Here is a 20,892-nt window from a genome sequence, read left to right on the forward strand (position 1 = left end):
TCTGGACATGAAAGAGCAGGGTCGAAAGATTATCACCCACGAAGAATTTCTGGCACAGTGCCGTGACCACCCCAATGAGCTATTTGACTATGTTGCTGATACATTCAACCGTATGATCGACCTCGAGAACGAATACCGGGAGCAGATGGATGATGAGCTCGTTCAGAACCTTCAAAATGAGCTTCAGGAACACAAGGATCAATTGAAAGACAAAGAGAACCAGATTGATGAATTGATGGCGGAACGGGATGAGTATAAGACAGCCTATGCAGAGGTGCAGCTGCATTCCCATGGTTCCACTGTGGAGAGCACTAAGCCCTCATACAAATCTGAGAAAGTGCCTGATCCTCCCCTTCTCACTGATGGCAAGGAGCCTAAGTTTGAGGACTGGATGATTGAGATGAAGGGGAAGTTTGTGGCCAATGCAGATCATTTTGAAAATGACCAGATGAAGAGAGTCTACCTTGTCTCCCACACTGGAGGTCTAGCACGACAGCAACTGAGCGTCAGATTGCATGAAGATGCTACTGATCCATACACCAGCGTTGAACAGATGTTCAAAACACTCACCACTGCTTTTCAAAACCCCCATCGCCGCATGGAAGCCGACACAGAGTTACAGACCATGTACATGCGCCCTGGTGACAAGTTTCCTGAATTCTTGGCCAAGTTCCTGTTGCTAGCAAGTGAGGCTGGGATCCCTGATGATCGATACAAGATTGAACTGAACAGACAGCTCACTGATAAGGTCAAGGAGTTGTCTCTTCCCTACATTGGTGATGACAAGACCTTTGATGAATTCACAGCCTATGTGGGTACAGTAGTCCAGTCCTTGAATGTCAATGCTCAAGAAGCCAAACGCTGCAACCTGAGTCAGAATTCCCGCAACAACTCCAACACAAATCACTTGAAGGCTTCCAACAGTTCAGGCAGTGCCAAACTTGACGACAACACATGACAGGAGCTGATGAGCCAAGGCAAATGCTTCCATTGCAAGGAAATAGGCCATGTGTTCTGGGATTGTCCCCGTCGAAAGAAGAACAGTAACACCACCCAACTTCGTAAAATTGAAGCGGTTCCTGAGTCATTGAACAACAACTCGGGAAATGGGGATGCCTAGGCAAAGTCTCCTGCTTAGGCAGACACACAGTCAGTCTTTACAGTATTGATTTGCAACAGTTACTTGGAAGGGAACAAGATAGCTTCACTTTAGGTGTTCAAGTAGCTGGAAATGGAGTATCAATTGCAACCAATGCTTTGATTGACACTGGAGCAAATGGATATGTGTTCATATGCACACCATTAGCAATTAAACTGGCTCAATTTTTTGGAGTAGGCACTATCCCACTAGGACAGGACTGCCCAGTTAGGGGATATGATGGTTGAATGGGAGAGCCAATTACACATGCCATAGTGCTTGATTTGAGAATTGATGGAAGAAAAATGTCCAACACTCCCATGTTGATTGCTGACCTGGGGAGGCATGACATCATTATTGGAAGAAAGTGGTTAGCAGAAAGCCAAGTCCTACCAGACTGTACAAACAATCGATTGTTGTGGCCTGAAGAGTTACCTCCCTGGAAAGAGGTTGTTAAGGGCTAAGCCCACAGTGCTAATGACTAGCTATCATACAAGAGATTCCGTTGAAGAAGAGAAGAACAGATGTCCGATCGGACAGTCTTTTATATACAAAAGTACCTTTTGCGGGGTACGTAGTCAGATAACCACTCCCATCATTCCTCCGGATAACATATCATTTATTCTACAGGCGCAGCCTGTGACAACACCCCCCTTTCTATAAATCGTCCCCCTCTCCCGTGGAGCTCTGAATTCGGTGGCGTTGTTCCCATTCATCTAGTGCAGCAGTATTCTCCATGTTGTGCGCAGCGGTCCATTCAGGATGCAGGTAACCAGTCCATTTCACCAGGTATTGTCGCTGAAATCCTCGTCCACGGCGGATCTGTCGGTAGTCCAGTATACGTTCCACTTGGTACTCTTCCTCACCATCAACAAGCACAGCCGGGGGCTGGTAATCATCATTGCGTTGACTGGGGAAGGGGTCATTTGCTGCTGGCCGAAGCAGATCAACATGGAAGACAGGATGGATACCCTCTGGTGTGTTCAATCGGTAGGCGTACGGGCTAATCTGTGCTAGGACGGTATATTTGGCCTGGCGTACATCAAGCTTTTTACTGGGACGGCTCGTTCGGATGTTCTGTAGGTTGAGCCAAACTTTATCACCAGGCTTGTAATGTGGTGCGAGGTTCCGGTAGCGGTTGGCATATTGTTCTTGTCGTTCCTGGGCTGCAGCTAATTCACTTTGGGCGACCTCCAATGCATTTTTGAGCTTTTCAGCTATTCGGGCACCCGCGGAGCTACTAGGTGATTGCTGGGGCTCATCAGTAACAGGTTCAGTTAGCTGGAGTGTCTCTAGATGGAACCCATGGTCAAGAAAGAAGGGGCTGAATCCAGTAGATGCTGCAGTCTGATTGGCAATTGCAAGCTGTGCCATAGGTAGGATTTCTGACCAGTTGTCCTGTGCGAAGTTGCAGAAGTTACGGAGGTAGCTCTCAATAACTGCATTCATGCGCTCTGTCTGCCCATCGGTTTGGGGATGGTAGGCAGTAGAGAGGCGTCGACTGATCTTGAGGAGGCTACACATGCGTTCCCAGAGTTCGCCCACAAACTGTGAGCCGCGATCAGATGTGATAGCAGCTGGGAGGCCATGGTATGCCACAACATGTTGTAGGAACTTTGGTACAATGTAGTCACTCCCTGTCCTTGCACAAGGGATTAGGATAGTCCCTTTGGTGAGGCGGTCTACTATCACCAGGATAGTAGTGTAACCATTTGACTCTGGCAGTCCCTCTATAAAATCCATGGAGAGTTCACGCCATTTGCGATCTGGGATAGGTAAGGGTTTCAGCAGTCCTTGTCGTCGATCTCGCCAGATGTTGGTAGCTCCACATTGGTCACAATTCTTGACAAAGCGCTTCACGTCTGCGCTCATATTGGGCCAAAAGAGTTGTCGAGCGAGTAAACTATATAGTGCATTGCTACCCGGGTGGCCAGTCAGTGGAGAATCATGAGCTTCTTGCATCAACCTTGTTCGTAATGGTTCATTATTGGGGACCCATCGCCGTTTGCGGAAAAGGATTCGATCATCAGAGTCTAGTTCACATTCGCCAATTGAGACCCGGATTCCCAATTCAGGAGGGAAACGAGGCAGCCCTGCACGGATGGCGTCACGAAGTGTGGGCATAGCAGCATCCTCAGCTTCTGCATGGCTCCATTGCTGCTCGAGATCTGAAGTGGTGCTTCCATTTTCTGTAGTTCCGTCACTAGTATGGGTTGGTAGGATGTGAATGGGCCTGTCAGCCTGTGCAGCTGACAAGCAGCATATGGTGCATTCACTGGTTTCCACAAATGCATTAGGGTCCAAGAGGCGCTTCTCCCGCATCTGTAGTCGTTCATCACCTGGGTCATTGGGCATGTCTTGGTCTCGGCGAGATAGGGCATCAGGAGTAAGGGCAAGTTTCCCAGGTCGGTACTGGAGGTAGAAGTCATAGCGGCTCAATATATCTGCCCAGCGCATTTGTCGCTCATTGAGGCGTCGCAGCTTCATAAAATAGCGGAGATTCTTATGATCAGTGATAATGATGAACTTGGGTGTGCTGATGAGCTCTGATTCCCATTCCTTCAAACAATTGATGATTGCTAGCAACTCCTTGTCATGAATCTCATAGTTGCATTCTGGGGGTGAATTCTTTTTTGAGAAGAAGGCACATGGGCGCAGTACCCCATTGTCGTCATATTGGGACAATACACCACCGGTCGCCCAACCAGAGGAGTCAGCCTCTACCACTGTAGCACGGTCTGGATCAAATTGCATTAAGATAGGTGCAGTGGTAAACATTTCTTTGAGCTGGTTGAAAGCCTTGTCAGCGTCCGAATTCCATATGAATTTTGCTTCCTTCTTGGTGAGTGCTGTGAGTGGTGCTGTGATATCTGCAAAGTTCCGTATGAACCGTCGATAGAAATTGGCGAACCCAAGGAAAGAACGCACCCCCCGTACACTGGTTGGGGCTGCCCAATCCTTGATAGCTGATAATTTGGCAGGGTCCATGCGAATTCCTTTGCCGGCCTCAATGATAAAGCCTAGGTACTTGGTAGTTTGTACTTCAAACTCGCACTTGTCAATATCAAGCTGAAGACCAGCATCTTTGAGCCGCTGCAGGACTTTGGAGACTTTTTCACGGTGGTCCTGAAGGGATCCAGAGGAGAAAACTAGGATGTCATCTAGGTATGCAGACACAAATTCATCAAGGAATTCCTGCAGAGTCCAGTTCACATAGCGTTGAAAGGTGCTCGGTGCATTAGCGAGGCCGAAAGGTGTGACTAGCCATTCAAAGAGGCCAAAACGTGTGCGGAATGCAGTTAACCATTCATATCCTTTTGCAATGCGGATCTTATGAAAGGCGGCAATAACGTCCAGCTTAGTAAACCATCTAGCCTTTCCAATACGCTCCAAAGTCTCGTTAATCAGAGGCAGTGGATAGCGGTCCTTCTTGGAGATTGCATTAAGGGCACGATAGTCACAGCAAAATCGCAAGCCACCCCCAGGTTTCTTGACGAATAGGACTGGTGCAGCTGCAGGGGAATCACTAACACGTATGAACTGTTTGTCCAAGAGTTCCCGAAGTGTTTTCCGCAGTACAAGGAGTTCTCCCCGGGACATGTTGTATAGTGGACCCCAGGGGGCTCAGGGGTGTTTCCCTTCTCATCCTTCCCTACTAACTCGATTTTATGATCCACTTGTGACCCACGGTGTGGGGGCAAGGTGTCTGCCTTCTTCCGTTCAAACACTTCCAACCAGGCATGATACTGCTTGGGTAACTTTTCTTTAGGATTGGAGTAGTGCTTAACCTCTAGGGCCTTCTCAATATCCCGTATGCTGGCAGTAAATATCTGTACACTATGGCTTTTCTTGCTGCGATCCATCCAGACCCTGAATGATTGGGCGCTGACCTGATGGATCTCCATGTTTGGCTCATGTTGCAATGAAGGGACGTAATCCCCATTAACCAGGCGTAAGGCAGGTACTCCAAGGGGGCTATTTGCAATGATAGACACTCCTTGGTGGTAAAGCCAGGGCAGGCCAAGAATGAGGTCTTCACCATCAATGTGGGGAACAATATATGCATACATTTCTTGTTGTCTGTTTCCGCCGACGTCCATAGAAAAACAGGCGACTTCTGTGATTAGGCCGTCTCGAGGGCCATCAAATCCTCGCATGCTCCGAGGGGTAATAGGTATGCGCTGTAGTCGGTGACGGAAGGCATAGCGTTCAGATATGATACCATATGTTGTACAACCGGAATCTGCTAGTGCTCTACAATTGCTCTTTCCATTGATTAGGGAACTGACTAGCAGTGGAGGGCCGTTGAAATGAACATTCTGGTTAAAGATATGCCAATATTTTTGTAACCGATCTAGCTGTGACTCCTGCGGGCGACTTTGCGCAGGAGTTAGGCTTTTCCCGAAGGTACATCAGGGACTGGTGTGGCTTGAGTATCTTCCAGGACAGCATCTGTAACATCTTCTGCAGTGAATTCAGCAACTCTAGCTGCAGGACGTTGTGCAGGAAGAAAGGGACACTGGCTAATCTGATGGCCAGCAGAGCCGCATCGGAAACAGCATCCTTCCTGTTTCCGGCGCTCAATCTCTTTACCACTAACCCATCGTGCCCGTTTGCGTTGGGGGTTTCGTGCACGGGAAATGGTGGGCTCCCACTCCATGGGGTCAGCCTGCGTGGGAGTAGCCGTGGAAGGGGCTGCCAGAGGAGGAAACATAGGTGTGGCTGCTCGTTGATTAGGGGTGCGTCGGTGTTCTGCAGAGCGCTGTTGGTATTTCTGGTGCCTGTCATAGATACCCTGGAGTTGAACACAGTATTCGCTAAATGTATTGCAGGTAGGAGCGTTAACAAGCCGATTGAATATATCGTCATTGAGGGTATTTTCCAACCAAAAGATCTTCATATTGTCAGGCTGATTCTGTTGGCCGGCTTCCATCAAATAACGGTCAAAGGTTGCGAGCAGTTCATTGATGGTTTTGCTGCCTTGTTTCAATGTGCTGAGGTTGTACATTGCTTTCCTCTGGAGTTCCTTGTCCATGTAGTTGAAATCAAGATGTTCGAAGAGTCTGGTCACTGTATCGTCGTTTACCGCAGTGGGAGAATCGGCGTTGGCAATCATCCATGGGAGAATATGGCTAGCCGCATTGCCAGACAATCGTCCATAAGCATACCAGAGGCATTCATAGGGACCACCCAGAGCTTTCCTGTCAACGTGAAGTTTCGCTTTCAGGAGATGTTTGAAGTTCTGATAGGAAGCAATATCTCCCCTAAACACCTCAGGATCAGGCAGGATCTGTCGGGGACGCTGGTGCGTGTTATCGCTATCATTCCCTTGGCTCATAGTGCTTGGGGTCCCCGGTGAGTGTACAATTTCTGGTTCAGCGCTCGATGCGGATTCTTCGTGGTCACTGGTGGTAGGGACCTCGTATGTGGGCATGAGATTTGGCCAACTACTATCGTGTATAGTAAGGCGGTAGCTCCTGTTGTTGCAGTTATCGTCGTGGTTATCGTCGTCGTGCGTGAATATCGTCGTTGTACGTGATTATACCATCTTCAGTCAATCCACTTTCGCACCATTAAGCCTTTTGATAGAAAAGGAATGAACGGAATCTAATGTTAAGGGCTAAGCCCACAGTGCTAATGACTAGCTATCATACAAGAGATTCCGTTGAAGAAGAGAAGAACAGATGTCCGATCGGACAGTCTTTTATATACAAAAGTACCTTTTGCGGGGTACGTAGTCAGATAACCACTCCCATCATTCCTCCGGATAACATATCATTTATTCTACAGGCGCAGCCTGTGACAGAGGTGGCGAATCAACTGGTATGGACACTGCCAAAGACCATACTGTATTGAAAGGACTGAGTGAGCATCAATCACCAAAGAGATGCAGACTGAAGGGACAAGCTACTAGAACAGGAAGACATCAAAAGGTGCAACCTTCAAGCCTTTAGTCGGGACAATGAACGATCATTGAGACAAATGGAACAACAGATGATGGAACCTACATTCTCCATAAGACCTCCAGAGAATCTGGTAGTGCAACAAGAAGAAAGGAAGCAAGCACAGAAGGGATGTCAGAGAGGAAAAGAAGCCCCCACAACAATTGACATTGCTATGATTGGTGGAGTGGGTTTTGAACGGCATCTCTGCAAGGGTGACTCAGAGATCTTTGTGACCACACTGGCAGAGATTGACAAGATAGTGGATGAAGGAAGAAATCCTGAGCAGGAAGGGGAGTTGGGAACCATCCGTCAGAAACTGCCAGAACAATACAGAGAGTTTGCTGACGTTTTCAGCAAGACAGCATCTGACACACTACCACCACCACGAGATGTTGATCACCAACTGGAGCTGGATGAAGATCCCTCAAAGGCTGTGGGATACAGCCCATTGTACAAGATGTCTACTGAGGAACTGGAGGCAGCTTGAGAATACATCATTGACAATTTGAATAAAGGCTTCATTGTGCCCAGTCAGTCTCCTTATGCTTCACCTATCCTGATGGCGAAGAAGCCTGGTGGAGGCCTTCGATTCTGTGTTGACTACAGGAAGTTGAATTCAATAACTCACAAGGACTGATATCCTCTACCCTTAATTGATGAAGTCCTAGAATGGATCTCACATGCCAAGGTGTTCACCAAGTTGGACATCAGACAAGGATTTCACTGTATCCGCATGCACCCTGACTCTGAGGAATACACCACATTTCAGACCCGTTATGGCTCATATAAATACAAGGTGATGCCCTTTGGACTGACAAATGGACCAGCAACATTCCAGCGATTGGTGAATGACATCTTCATTGATATGCTGGATGAGTATGTCACTGCATTTGTGGATGACCTCCTCATCTACAGTGCCAATGAAGCAGAGCATGAACTACATGTGAAAACAGTCCTTACCCATTTGAGAGCTGCAGGTCTTCAAGCTAGCCTCCACAAGTGTGACTTCCATGTCACTAGGACCAAGTATCTTGGTTTTATCATCACTACAGAAGGACTAGAGGTGGACCCTGATAAGGTAGCTGCTGTGCTCAGATGGAACCAACCAAACACCATAAGGGGAGTGCAGTCTTTCTTAGGCTTTTGCAATTTCTACCGTTGATTCATTTATGGATACAGTCGGATCGCCAAGCCATTGAATCAACTGACAAAGAAGGAAGTCCCATTCCTTTGGACACCAGGATGTGAGGAAGCTTTCCAGAAACTGAAACAAAGCTTAGCAACTGCACCAGTCCTAATACACTATCGCCCAGAGCTGCCAACTCAGTTGGAGACAGATGCCTCAGACAATGTTGTGGCAGCCATCCTCTCACAACTGAGTCCTGAGGATGGTGTCACAACCTGGCTTCTCTCGTATCGTACCTAGGGTTCTAGTTAGTTGTATTTCGAGACTGGACACTTACCCTAAGTGTCTCTCAAGTAATCGTATGCTCAATGCCCCTCCGGGTCCGGTTCGGTATGTCGTATGCGTTGATGGGTATGTCGCCCCCTCCAGGCTCCGTAAGATATTCAACAAGTAGAAACAGTAAAGGTAACGAATAGAGAAACAAGGCCAACCGAGTATATATACTGGGTTGTTGGTTAAGTGCGGACGAGTCAGAAACTAGAAGGTAACCAATGCTGTAAGACTTGAATTGATCGCGAAGAACTAAGCTAAGTACATGAATGAGCGTCCTTATATATCTTTCCCGGTATACTCCTGCGTCTACTCCTCCAGGAGTATATTTTGGGTCGATCCAATCATGCCGTGTCTTGATATATACTCTTTCGGCTACTCCCTTGGGGGTATATCTGGAGTAGATGATCACGTGACATGTCCATCGGATATCAGCTTGATCCCTGCTTTTCCTGCATTTCTTTCTTCCTTTCTTGTCCAATGATTCTGCCTTGTCTCCCCGCATTCTCACGTGAGATTGATGTGTTGGTGTCTGTAACAGATGGCTTATGGCATCCAGTGGCCTATACCCTAGTAGCAAACCGATCCAGGGCCCAATCGGTTTTCTCTAATCCTCATTGGTCCGTCGCCGTTCCCGTCTCCGGCCCCACCCGCCCCGTTCGTCACGTCCCCGTGCCCTGTTCCAGTCCGTCGATCTGTTTGTCTGTCGCCCTCCTTCTCTTCTTCCCTTTTCTTCCTTTCCCCGATATATATATATATATATCTCTGTGTGTGTGGGTGCGAACATGCCCGGTTTTGGTGCGCGGATTTGTTGGGGTGTGGCCCGACCGTCGCCATTCCACCGCCATGATCGACCCGGTGAATTTGGGGGTCATTCACTCATTCAATTCATCGAATTCACAGCATTTTTCACTACACCCATTCATTGGATTGAGCAGCCATGGAGAATGAACTGTTCCAGAAGATCCCAAGCTTGCAAGTGATTATCTGTCGCCAATGCAAGCATGGCGTACGACCGGCAGAGGTCGAGCGACATCTGAAGCGGAAACATCAGTTCAAGCATCAATCCGCCCACCAGTTGGCTCAGGCAGTCCAACAGTGGGAGGATATTGAACAGGACAGTGCGGCCATCCAGATCCCACCAGTAGTCGACAACCCACTGCCCATTTTACCGTGTGAGCCCAGTGGCTTGTTATGCCAACGACAGGACCCCCCGTGCCATTATGTGGCATCCAGCATGGACACCATGCGAAAGCACTGGCGCCAGGTCCATCAATGGTCCCAACAGACCCGCCGTGGCCGGGTTGGCCAGAGAGAGCGCACACAAGGGGCCGCTGAGCTCCGGCGTTCATTCACCACCGTAGCATGGCAGCAGATCTTCCCATCGGGCCCGGGGTCCCATTACATCCATATCCGCTTCCCAGAGGGCCACCCACCACCACCACTGCCCCCCGCGGACCAGGCCCAACGGGCCGTCGATGCCATCATCACCGCATGGGATCAGGCTCGAACGGCCCAGGAACAACAGGCCGTCATCCAGGCCGATCGGATCACCGATGCTAACCCGTGGCTCCGCCGGACCGGGTGGGCACGATACCTGGAAGGTGTGCACCCCCAGGACCTGCTCCGGCTGGTGGAAGCGCCCCCGAGGAGCCCCCGGATCCCATTGAACAGGCCATCCAGGCCATTTGGAATGCCATGGGCCAGTTGGCCCGGCGGAGCCAGCAGACCGTGCAGCGGTGTGGAACCGGCATTTGTATGGAGGCGGCCCGGACCGAGGCCGGACAGACCCCATACCGGCCGCTCCAGGCGTACATGGATGAAACCAGTGTCCAGAAGCATGTGCAGGCGTGGCAGCAAGTGTTGGGCTTCATTGCACGCACACAGGCCACCCAGGCCGGACAGGGCATGCCGGAGTGGTGTGGTCCGCTGCCCGTGTATGGGATGACCGCGCGGCAGCAGCGGAAGTGGCAGATGTTGTGGCAGCTTGCCATGCCCACCATGGCGAGGCCCCAACAGGCGCCCCATCGAGCCCGGGCTCGGGCGGTCCATATGTTCCCCGGGGCCGGTCGGATCCTAGAGCAGGGTGGGAACCCCGGCAGTTATCGGGCCACAGAGGGGCGTGGGGTGAGCCCCGGAGATCAGCCCACAGCCGGGCATGGGGTGAGCCCCGAGCATGTGGAAGAAGCAGAGGAGACTGGCAATGCAGGCAGCACCGAGCCGGCATGGATGATGAGCCCAATGGAGCGTGCCTGCTTGGAGTTTTGCATTGAGCTGCTCAACCAGCGCCACCGTGCCCATGAATATGAAAGCCCCCTTGTGTGTGCCATGGCGGTGCTCGGCTGGGGGAGACTGGGTGGCGTGATCCCGACAGTTACCCCCCATTTTATCGCGGATGATCAAGCTTGCGCGGTTCATGGTGGTGCAGAAGGCACTGTGGTTGGATCCCCATGTGGGGGACATTATTCAGATGTGGCAGGCACAGGCTAGCACGGCGAATGGCACAGTGAATGGCATGGTGAATGGCACTCCGAATGGCACTCCGAATGGCACTCCAAATGGCACACCGGCTAGCCCAATAGCATGGCCGTTGGCCAGTGCAGATGCCCAACTGGCCGATATCGATGAGGGCTGTGATAGTGCCAGTCCCACACGCTCCACCCCCACCACGGTGCACGATCGCCCGTCATTTCATGACCATGTGCAGCAGATGGTCAGCCGCTTCATGATCCGTGGCACCCATGGGCCCATGCAGACATTGCTCGACTGGCGCACATATGGGTTGAAGATCCATTACAATAGCACGGCGCCGGGCCATGTGGCGTGGATGGGAGCCGATGAGCTGTTGTACAAGGATCTGCATTTCACGATGGGTGAATTCCGTGGGTTCATCCACAGGCTGGTTGGGGCCACACGGGAGCTGCTGTGTGAACTATTATGTATTGCCGATGGTTCCAGCAGCGCCCACACCCCAAGCACCATGCCGCTGCCCGCCATCCCGTGGCAGGGCTTGTATGATGATCCCACCCAGGGGCACCCGGGCTGGAACTTTTTGCATGATCGCCGGACCCGGTGGCCCGTGGATGGCCGGTGGTGGATGATCCAGCGGCTGCGCACAGAGCGCCCCGTGCAGCAGCAATTCATGCGCCGGGGGGCGATCCACGGCCCATTGGTGGCACAGTATCTGGCCCGGGTGGCCCGGTTCAAGGAGAAACTGGCCGTGGCCATCCATATGACGGCGGGGCAGCCGGCACGGGCCCCCGAGCTGCTCAGTGTGCAGTATGTCAACACGCCGAACAACCAATTCCGCAATGTGTTCATTGAGGATGGGATGGTGACACTGGTGACTGCATACCACAAGGGCTTCCATGCGAGCAACGACAGCAAGCTGATCCACCGGTATGTGCCACGGGCGGTCGGGGAGTTGGTGGTGTGGTACATGTGGCTGGCGATGCCATTCATTGACCAGTTGACAGCGTGGCAGGCCGGCACTGCGCATGGCACGGTGAATGGCACATCGAATGGTATGTCAAATGGCACATCGAACGGCACATTGAATGGTATGTCGAATGGCACATCGAATGGTATGTCGAATGGCACATCGAACGGCACATTGAATGGCACACAAGCCGGCACGGTGAATGGCACGGTGAATGGTACAGTGAATGGCATGTCGAACGGCACATCGAACGGCACATCAAACGGCACAGCGAATGGCATATCAAACGGCACACTGAATGGCACATCGAACAGCACATTGAACGGCACATCGAACAGCATGTTGAACGGCACAACAAACAGCATACTGATTGGCACACGAGCTGGCACAGTGAATGGCACACCGATTGGCACATTGAACGGCACATCGAATGGCACATCGAATGGCACATCGAATGGCACATCGAATGGCACACGAGCTGGCACAGTGAATGGCACATCGAACAGCACATTGAACGGCACATGGAATGGCACACCAAATGGTACGGTGAATGGCATGTTGAATGGTAGACTGAACGGCACATCAAACAGCACATCGAACGGCACACCAAATGGCACGGCGAATGGCACACGAGCCAGCACGGTGAATGGCACATCAAACAGCACATTGAATGGCACATGGAATGGCACACGAGCCGGCACGGTCAATGGCACACTGAATGGCACGGTGAACGGCATACTGAATGGCACACTGATTGGCACACAAGCCGGCACGGCGAATGGCACACGAGCCAGCACGGTGAATGGCACATCAAACAGCACATTGAACGGCACACCGAACGGCACACCGATTGGCACACCGATTGGCACACAGGCCGGCACATCAAATGCCATGTCGAATGGCACAACGATTGGCACACTGAATGGCACGGCGAACGGCACACTGAATGGCACATTGATTGGCACGTCGAACGGCACACCGGCATGGCAGCCCCCCAGCCCATATTTATGGGGCCCCGACCCGGGCATGCAGCGGCCATGGACCCCCGAGCGATTCCGGGAGGTGTTGAAGCGGGAGACCCAGGCCCGGCTCGGCCAGGCATTGAATATTCCGGCGTACCGGGACATTGCCATTGGCATCAGCCGGCGGTTCCTGCGGGCATCCAGCACATTCACCAGTGACCGCCAGGATGAAACGGAGCAGGCGGCGGCATTGGATGCTGACTGTGAGGACGGCATGGATGCGGACCAGTGGATGGCGCATATGACGGATTTACAGGCGGGCCATTCATCGCACGTGGCGGGGATGGTATATGGGCGGCAGCTGATGGAGCAGGCGGGCACAACAAGCCACCGGCGGGCGATGTTCCGGCAGTCCAGTGTGGATTGGCACCAGTTTCTGGGGTTCGGCTGCGGCACGGGGGTTCCAGGAGATGTCCATGCCGACATTGATGCCGGTGGGCTTCGGGCTGGCTTGGTGGATGAAGGCAGCTGTCCAAGCCGCCGTCCCGGTCAGGAACAGGTTAGGGCTTGCTTGGTGGATGATCCCGGTCAGGAACGGGTTAGGGCTCGCTTGGTGAATGATCCCGGTCAGGAACGGGTTAGGGCTCGCTTGGTGAGTGATCCCAGTCAGGAAGGGGTTAGGGCTCGCTTGGTGGATGAAGGCAACCGTCCAATTCACCATCCCGGTCAGGAACGGGTTAGGGCTCACTTGGTGGATGAAGGTAGCTGTCCAATTCACCATCCCGGTCAGGAACGGGTTAGGGCTCGCCCCGTGCTCGGGAAACGCAAGCGGGCCCCATGGCAGGTGGAGGCTGAGGAGCACCACATGGAGCGGCGCCACCAGCTGCAGACCATGGACATGGCCGCTGCGCTGCAGCAGATGACCGGTCAGGCCGGCATGCAGTTCCAGGGCATCCAGGCACCCGCCATGGCGGCGATCCAGCAGGGCAAGAGCCCCGTGGTGGCAGTCATGCCCACCGGCGGTGGGAAAAGCATGTTATTCATGTTGCCCGCGTGGGCCGTCCCCGGGGGCACCACCATTGTGGTGGTGCCATTGATCTCGCTGCGGCAGGATATGCAGCAGCGGTGCCGGCGGCTAGGCATCCCATGTATGGCATGGGACCGGCAGCAGCCATGTGATGAAGCAGCCATTGTGCTGGTCACACCGGAATCGGCTGTCACCCCCGATTTCCATTCATTCATCAACCGGTTGGTGGTGATGCAGCGGCTGGACCGGGTGGTGATTGATGAATGCCACGTCATTATGAACCAGCAGAAGAACTTCCGGTCCGCCATGGCACAGCTTGGGAAGCTCGTTCGGGCCCGTACACAGATGGTGTTTTTAACGGCCACATTGCCCCCCCAGATGGAACCGGAGTTCAGCCAGCGCATTCACCACCCACCGGATCAGATCGATATATATCGGGCCCGCACGAGCCGCGGCAATGTGGCATATGGGGTGTGGCGGCCACCGATTCCACACACTGCACCACATGGATATGGATGGGAGCAGGATGCCCAGATTATTCAGTTCCTGCAGGCGCAGCTCCAGTGGGCCCGGGCCCGGGGGGGAAGATGGTGATATATGCCAACCGGGTCCACCAGGTGCAGGCGATGGCGGCGGTATTGGGATGTGAGGCGTATTTCAGTGGGCAGGTGGACCGGGGTGGGATTTTGGGGCGGTTCATGGGAGGGGATTCCACAGTGCTTTGCGCGACCAGTGCATTGGGCATGGGGGTTGATATTCCGAATATCCGAGTGATCATTCATCTTGGGACACCCCGGACGTTATTGGATTACGCACAGGAAAGTGGGCGAGCCGGGCGGGATGGGCAGGCCAGCCAGGCGATCATTATCCAGCCGGCGGGGTGGGCGGAGGATGAGCGGCAGCTGGGCACACCGGAGGTGGAGCTGGTGCAGCAATACATGGGGGTGGTGGCAGGTCGGGGGTGCCGGCGGGTGGTACTGGACGATTATCTGGATGGGACGGTGAATGGATACCGGCGGCAGCATTGCGGGGATGACGGGGACGAGCAGGCATGTGATGGGTGTAATGTGCAGTGGCATGTAGGGCACGTGGGTGGTGATGAGGCCGGGCGTGTGGGATTGCACCATGGCCCAGGGCAGGCGGTTCGGCCAGTGTTAGGGCTGGCAGATGACCAAGACTGGCGGGCGCGCAGTGCCACGAGGCGTTCCAATGGTCGGGGGCTCAGGCGCGGAATGGAGTATGATTCCAGCAGAGCAGCGGGCTCATGCAGCCCAAGCCGAAGCCGGAGCCATAGCCCACGCTGGAGCCATAGCCATAGCCCGAGCCACAGCCCAAGCCCGAGCCATAGCCCGAGCCATAGCCCGAGCCATAGCCCGAGCCCGAGCCAGAGCCCAAGCCAGAGCCCAAGCCCAAGTCAGCACCGGCGCCACAGCGATAGCTTAAGCCCAAGCCATAGCCCGAGCCAGAGCCAGAGCCCGAACCAACGCCAGCACCAGCACCCGAGCCCGAGCCACCGCCAGCACCAGCGCCAGTGCCCGAGCCACCGCCAACGCCAGCACCAGTGGGCCGCGGCCGACATTCAATTCCGCCGGCAACAGTCCCAGGCATGGCTGGATGAGGAGTTTGGGGAGCAGGAGGCTCAGCAGTGGCGGGATCGATGTTATATCTGCGCCATGGCCCAGGCGGATGACCAGCACGATTTATATTCATGCCGGCATGCACGCAGCCAGGCGGCCAAGCAGTGGATGCTGCAGGTTCGCCGGCGGATCCAGTACAGCCGATTCAGCGGGTGTTTTTCCTGTGGGATGCCGCAGACGATATGCGCCGGGTGGGAGCCGGGCGGCCGGTGTCAGTACCGGGGGTTTTGATCCCCATGGTGGCGATGATGCTGCATGGGCCATGGGGGTGGGCATTCGGGGGGCATGGCAGCGGCGACTGGTGGGATTGCAGGTCGACGGCGCGGACATTGGGGCGGTGATTGGGTGGCTGGGGCAGCGCAGCCGGGCGGGCCATAGCCAGTTGTTTGAGGAGTTTTGTTGGCTGCGGCGGGTGAGTCAGGAGGTTGAGTTGGGGTTGGAGTCAGGAGGCAGAGAGATGGAGGATTGGCCAGGACCATAGCGATGTATAGAGATGTATATAGAGTTGTATGTCAAGACGTATACAGTGATGTATATAGTGATGTATATAGCGATGTATATAGCGATGTATATAGAGATGTATAGTGATATGTATATCGATATGTATGTATATATATATATATATGTATGTATGTAGTCCGACAGTGGAGATATATAGCATGGATGGGAAGGCGTTGAGGGTAGATATTTGAGTACGGCAGTGGATGAAGGCCGAGGGTTTCATGGACATGGGATGGACATGGACAAGCGCATTGGCCGTTGAGCACACAGGCAGACTGGTGGTAGTGAATGATGAAGATTATGAATGATGGATGATGATGGATGATGATGGATGATGATGGATGATGATGGATGATGTGTGATTGTGAATGGGCCAGGGTGGTGAATGATGTGTATGACAGGTGGTGTATGGGAGCATGGCATTGGGTGGCAGTGGGTGTGAGTGCAGCAAGGTATGCAGTGTGGGCAGGCAGTGGACATGGCAGCATGACATGGACCGGTTGGACCACCGGTTGGACGACCCGTTCAATTACCCATTGAACCATGTATTCGATCATTGGTTTCAACCATGTATTCAATTACCCATTTCGATCAGCCATTTGATCAGCCATTTGATCAGCCATTCGATCAGCCATTCGATCAGCCATTCGATCAGCCATTCGATATCAGGCGTTTCAATACACGCATTCAACCACCCATTTGACAGCCCGTTCAACCAACTGTTCAATCACCCGTTTGATCACCAGTTTGATCACCCATTCAACCATGCATTCAATTACCCATTTAACCATGTATTCGATCACCGGTTTCGACCATGTATTCAATCAGCCATTCAATCAGCCATTCAATCAGCCATTCAATCAGCCATTCAATCAGCCATTCAATATCAGGCGTTTCGATACACCCATTCAACCACCCGTTTGATCACCCATTCGACTGGTTCAATCACCCATTTGACAATGCATTCAATCAGCCATTTAACGTGTTCGATTACCCATTTAACCATGTATTCGATTACCAGTTTCGATTACCAGTTTCGATCAGCCATTTCAATCAGCTGTTTTTAATAGACCCATTCGACCACCAATTTGACAGCCCGTTCAACCAACTGTTCAACCAACTGTTCAACCACCCGTTTGATCAGCCATTCAATCAGTGATTTGACCCGTTCAACCATGCATTCAGCCATACATTCAATCAGCCATTCAAGCATGCATTCGATTACCCATTCGACCACCGGTTCGATTACCCCGTTCGATTACCCATTTGACCATGTATTCAATTACCCATTTCGATCAGCCATTTCGATCGGCCATTTCAATCAGCCATTTCGATACACCCGTTGGACCACCCGTTCAAGCATGTATTCAATCAGCTGGTTCAATCAGTTGTTCAATCAGTCATTTGACAACCAATTGAACCACCCATTCGATCAGCCATTCAAGCATGCATTCAACCAACTGTTCAATCAGGCGGTTCAATCACCCATTCAACCATGTATTTGATCCGGCATTTGACCGGTTCAAGCATGCATTTGATTACCCATTTCACCATGTGTTCGATCAGCCGTTTCAATGAGCTGTTTTAATACACCCATTCGACCACCGATTTGACAGCCCGTTCAACCAACCATTCGATCACCAGTTCGATCACCAGTTCGATCACCAGTTCGATCACCAGTTTGATCACCAGTTTGATCACCCATTCGACCACCCGTTCAACCATATATTCAATCATCCATTTTGATCAGTTGTTTTGACCATGCATTCAATCACCCGTTTCATTGGCCATTTGACAGCCCGTTGAACCACCCATTCGATCAGCCATTCAAGCATGCATTCAATTACCAGTTCAACCACCCGTTCAATCACCCATTTGACCGGTTCAATCACCCATTCGACCGTGTATTTGATCCGGCATTTGACCGGTTCAAGCATGCATTCAAGCATGCATTTCATCAGCCGTGTGGCCCATTCAATGACCCGTTTCAAAGCCCCGTTCGACCACCCGTTTGAGAGCGCGTTCAATCAGTGATTTGACGCATTCAACCATGCGTTCAGCCATACATTCAATCATCCATTCAACCACCGGTTCGATTACCCATTCAACAATGCATTCAACAATGCATGCATTTGACGAACGGTTCGACCACCGATTTGAGAGCCCGTTTGATTACCCATTTCACCATGTATTCGATCAGCCATTTCAATCAGCCATTTCGATCAGCCATTCAATCACCCATTTGACCGGTTCAAACCACATGTTTGGCCATGCATTCAACCAGACATTCGACCAGACATTCGACCAGACATTTCATCATGCATTTGGTCACCCATTTGATCAGCGATTTGACCCATTCAACGATGCATTTGATCATGCATTTGATCATGCATTTGATCATGCATTTGATCATGCATTTGATCATGCATTTGATCATGCATTCGACCAACTGTTCAATCACCCATTTGACCATGTATTCAAGCACACATTTTCATCAGCCATTTGACCACCCATTTGAGAGCCCGTTTGACTGGCCGTTTGAGATCCATTTGAGAGACCATTTGAGAGACCATTTGAGAGACCATTTGAGAGACCATTTGAGAGACCATTTGAGAGCCCATTTGAGAGACCATTTGAGAGCCCATTTGAGAGCCCATTCAAACCGCCATTTGACCAGCGGTTGAAGGATGGATTTGGCGCAGGTGGGAATGGGCATGACAGGGGAGTGATTTGGCGGAGGAGGAGGTGGTGGTGATGGTGTGGTGGTGCGATGCAGGTGGATGTGCATAGCATAGGAGGATGATTTGGACGATTGCCACAATGGGTGGATGGTGGATGGGGATGGTGGATGGGGATGGAAGTGAAGCAGTTGGGCAAGTGTGGCGGCAGGGATTGGATGGATTTGGGGTGGATGTCGAGGACGATAGTGGAGTGGTGGGATTTGTGGGCGAAGAGCATGGGGCAGCAGCATGGGTTGGAGGTGGTTAATGAATTGGTAGGAGAATTCGGATGGTTACCGAAGCAGTGTACGGAGGTTAGGATTAAGATTTTGATATGGATATATAGATTGATATGGATGTTGACAGGGATATATATTGACGGGGTTGGTTGAGGGAGAGAATTGGGATGCAAGAGTGGTTGGATAGAGATATATATCATACAAGATAGCGATGGGTGGGAATGGGATGATGATATATATTGGGGCGGGGTGATGGATGAGGCGACGGGTGAGGCAGCAGTGAACCAATGGATGAATGAAGGGGTGGGCAAGCAGTGAACAAAGCGGTGGGCAAGCGGTGGGCAATGGGTGTATGGGGAGTGGTGGCGGGCGGTGTGTGGGAGGCGATGGGTGAATGGGGGCGAGGTGGAGCGAGGAGGATTTTGATGGTGGAAAGCGGTTGGGGGAGGGAGAAGGGTGGTATTTGGTATTGATGATATGCAGTGGATGTGGATTGATTGGAGGGAATGAAAGATGATGGGGAGTGGATGGAGGCGGAGGCGGAGGCGGAGGCGGAGGTGGTTGGGGGTGAGATGGGTGGATGGATTGAAAGATTATTGGGGAGATGATGGTGTTATGTTATTAGGGAGATGATGAGGTTATTAGGGATAGGGAGATGATGGTGTTATGTTATTAGGGAGATGATGAGGTTATTAGGGATAGGGAGATGATGAGGTTATACGGGATAGGGAGATGATGATGTTATTAGGGATAGGGAGATGATGATGTTATTAGGGATAGGGAGATGACGGTGTTATGTTATTAGGGAGATGATGAGGTTATACGGGATAGGGAGATGATGTTATTCGGGGGTTATGCAGGATAGAGGGATGATAATAGTCATTATTCAGGATATTGATGTTATGTTATGTTATTGGGGAGACAGTTATGATTGTTATTTGGGAGATGGATATGATGATATGTTATTAGGGAGACAGTGGAAGGAGGTTATCAGGGATGGGTGGGTGGATGAGATTGGGATTGGGAATGGTATTGGGGATAGGGGATGATGTTATTCAGGATAGGGATAGAAGTGTTATGCGGGGGTTATACGGGGGTTATGCGGGGGTTATGCAGGGTAGAGTGATGATGATAGTTGTTATTCGGGAGATGGATATGATGTGAGGTTATGCAGGAGATGGATATGATGTGAGGTTATGCAGGAGATGGATATGATGTTATGATGTTATGTTAGTAGGGTTAGAGTGGAAGGATGAGATTGGGATGAGTAGGGATGGATAGCGATGTGATGTTATTAGGGATAGAGTGGAAGGAGGTTATTAGGGAGATTGTGGATGGGAATGAATGGGGATGAGCGGGGAGTGATTTGCAGGAGGCAACAGCGGCAGTGGTGGGGCATGGAGGGATGGAGGGATGGAGGGATGGAGGGATGGAGGCAGTGATGGGCAGTGTGAATGGATTGGGGCGAAGTGGATGGGCGGGGGTTGATTGGGAGTGTGAGTATGGATTGGGAGGGGAAGCAGGGAAGCAGGCGAGGGGGATGGATGATGGAGGGTACGGGTGGCGGTGGGTGTGGCGGTGGCGGTGGCAGTGGGAAGTGGTATGTGAAGTGGTATGTGTTCGATTTAGGAGGGAATGAAGGATGAGGGGTTAGGGGCAGTGGATGGACCCCCGGAGGGGTTAGGGGTGAATGGTGATTGATTGGGGATGGGTGATTCGGGTGTTAGGGTCAGGGTTAGGGTTAGGGTTAGGGTTAGGGTTAGGGTTAGGGTTAGGGTTAGGGTTAGGGTTAGGGTTAGGGTTAGGGTTAGGGTTAGGGTTAGGGTTA

The 20,892-nt window shown here is 51.9% G+C and overlaps 5 protein-coding genes across 5 annotated transcripts; 2 read left to right on the forward strand and 3 right to left on the reverse strand.

The window, feature by feature from the left end:
• Window positions 1-5,528: 5,528 nt before the first annotated feature.
• ACHE_11940A (C2HC-type zinc finger protein) lies at window positions 5,529-6,572 on the reverse strand (the record flags this gene model as incomplete). The annotated part of the gene is made up of 1 exon (XM_043276565.1): window positions 5,529-6,572. The coding sequence occupies one exon, from the start codon at window positions 6,570-6,572 to the stop codon at window positions 5,529-5,531; it is 1,044 nt and encodes a 347-aa protein (XP_043133060.1).
• Window positions 5,670-6,497, forward strand: ACHE_11941S (uncharacterized protein; the record flags this gene model as incomplete). Its single annotated transcript, XM_043276566.1, has 1 exon — window positions 5,670-6,497. One exon carries the CDS (start codon window positions 5,670-5,672, stop codon window positions 6,495-6,497), a length of 828 nt encoding a protein of 275 aa, XP_043133061.1.
• Window positions 6,573-9,479: 2,907 nt separating the features above from the next.
• On the forward strand, window positions 9,480-14,561 carry ACHE_11942S (uncharacterized protein; the record flags this gene model as incomplete). Its single annotated transcript, XM_043276567.1, has 3 exons — window positions 9,480-10,172; window positions 10,223-10,858; window positions 10,914-14,561. 3 exons carry the CDS (start codon window positions 9,480-9,482, stop codon window positions 14,559-14,561), a joined length of 4,977 nt encoding a protein of 1,658 aa, XP_043133062.1.
• Window positions 14,562-14,767: 206 nt separating this feature from the next.
• Window positions 14,768-15,094, reverse strand: ACHE_11943A (uncharacterized protein; the record flags this gene model as incomplete). Its single annotated transcript, XM_043276568.1, has 1 exon — window positions 14,768-15,094. One exon carries the CDS (start codon window positions 15,092-15,094, stop codon window positions 14,768-14,770), a length of 327 nt encoding a protein of 108 aa, XP_043133063.1.
• A 94-nt stretch (window positions 15,095-15,188) lies between these two features.
• Window positions 15,189-15,677, reverse strand: ACHE_11944A (uncharacterized protein; the record flags this gene model as incomplete). The annotated part of the gene is made up of 1 exon (XM_043276569.1): window positions 15,189-15,677. The coding sequence occupies one exon, from the start codon at window positions 15,675-15,677 to the stop codon at window positions 15,189-15,191; it is 489 nt and encodes a 162-aa protein (XP_043133064.1).
• Window positions 15,678-20,892: the final 5,215 nt, after the last annotated feature.

This window comes from Aspergillus chevalieri, chromosome 1 (assembly GCF_016861735.1).
Source record: "Aspergillus chevalieri M1 DNA, chromosome 1, nearly complete sequence".
NCBI classification, from domain to species: domain Eukaryota; kingdom Fungi; phylum Ascomycota; class Eurotiomycetes; order Eurotiales; family Aspergillaceae; genus Aspergillus; species Aspergillus chevalieri.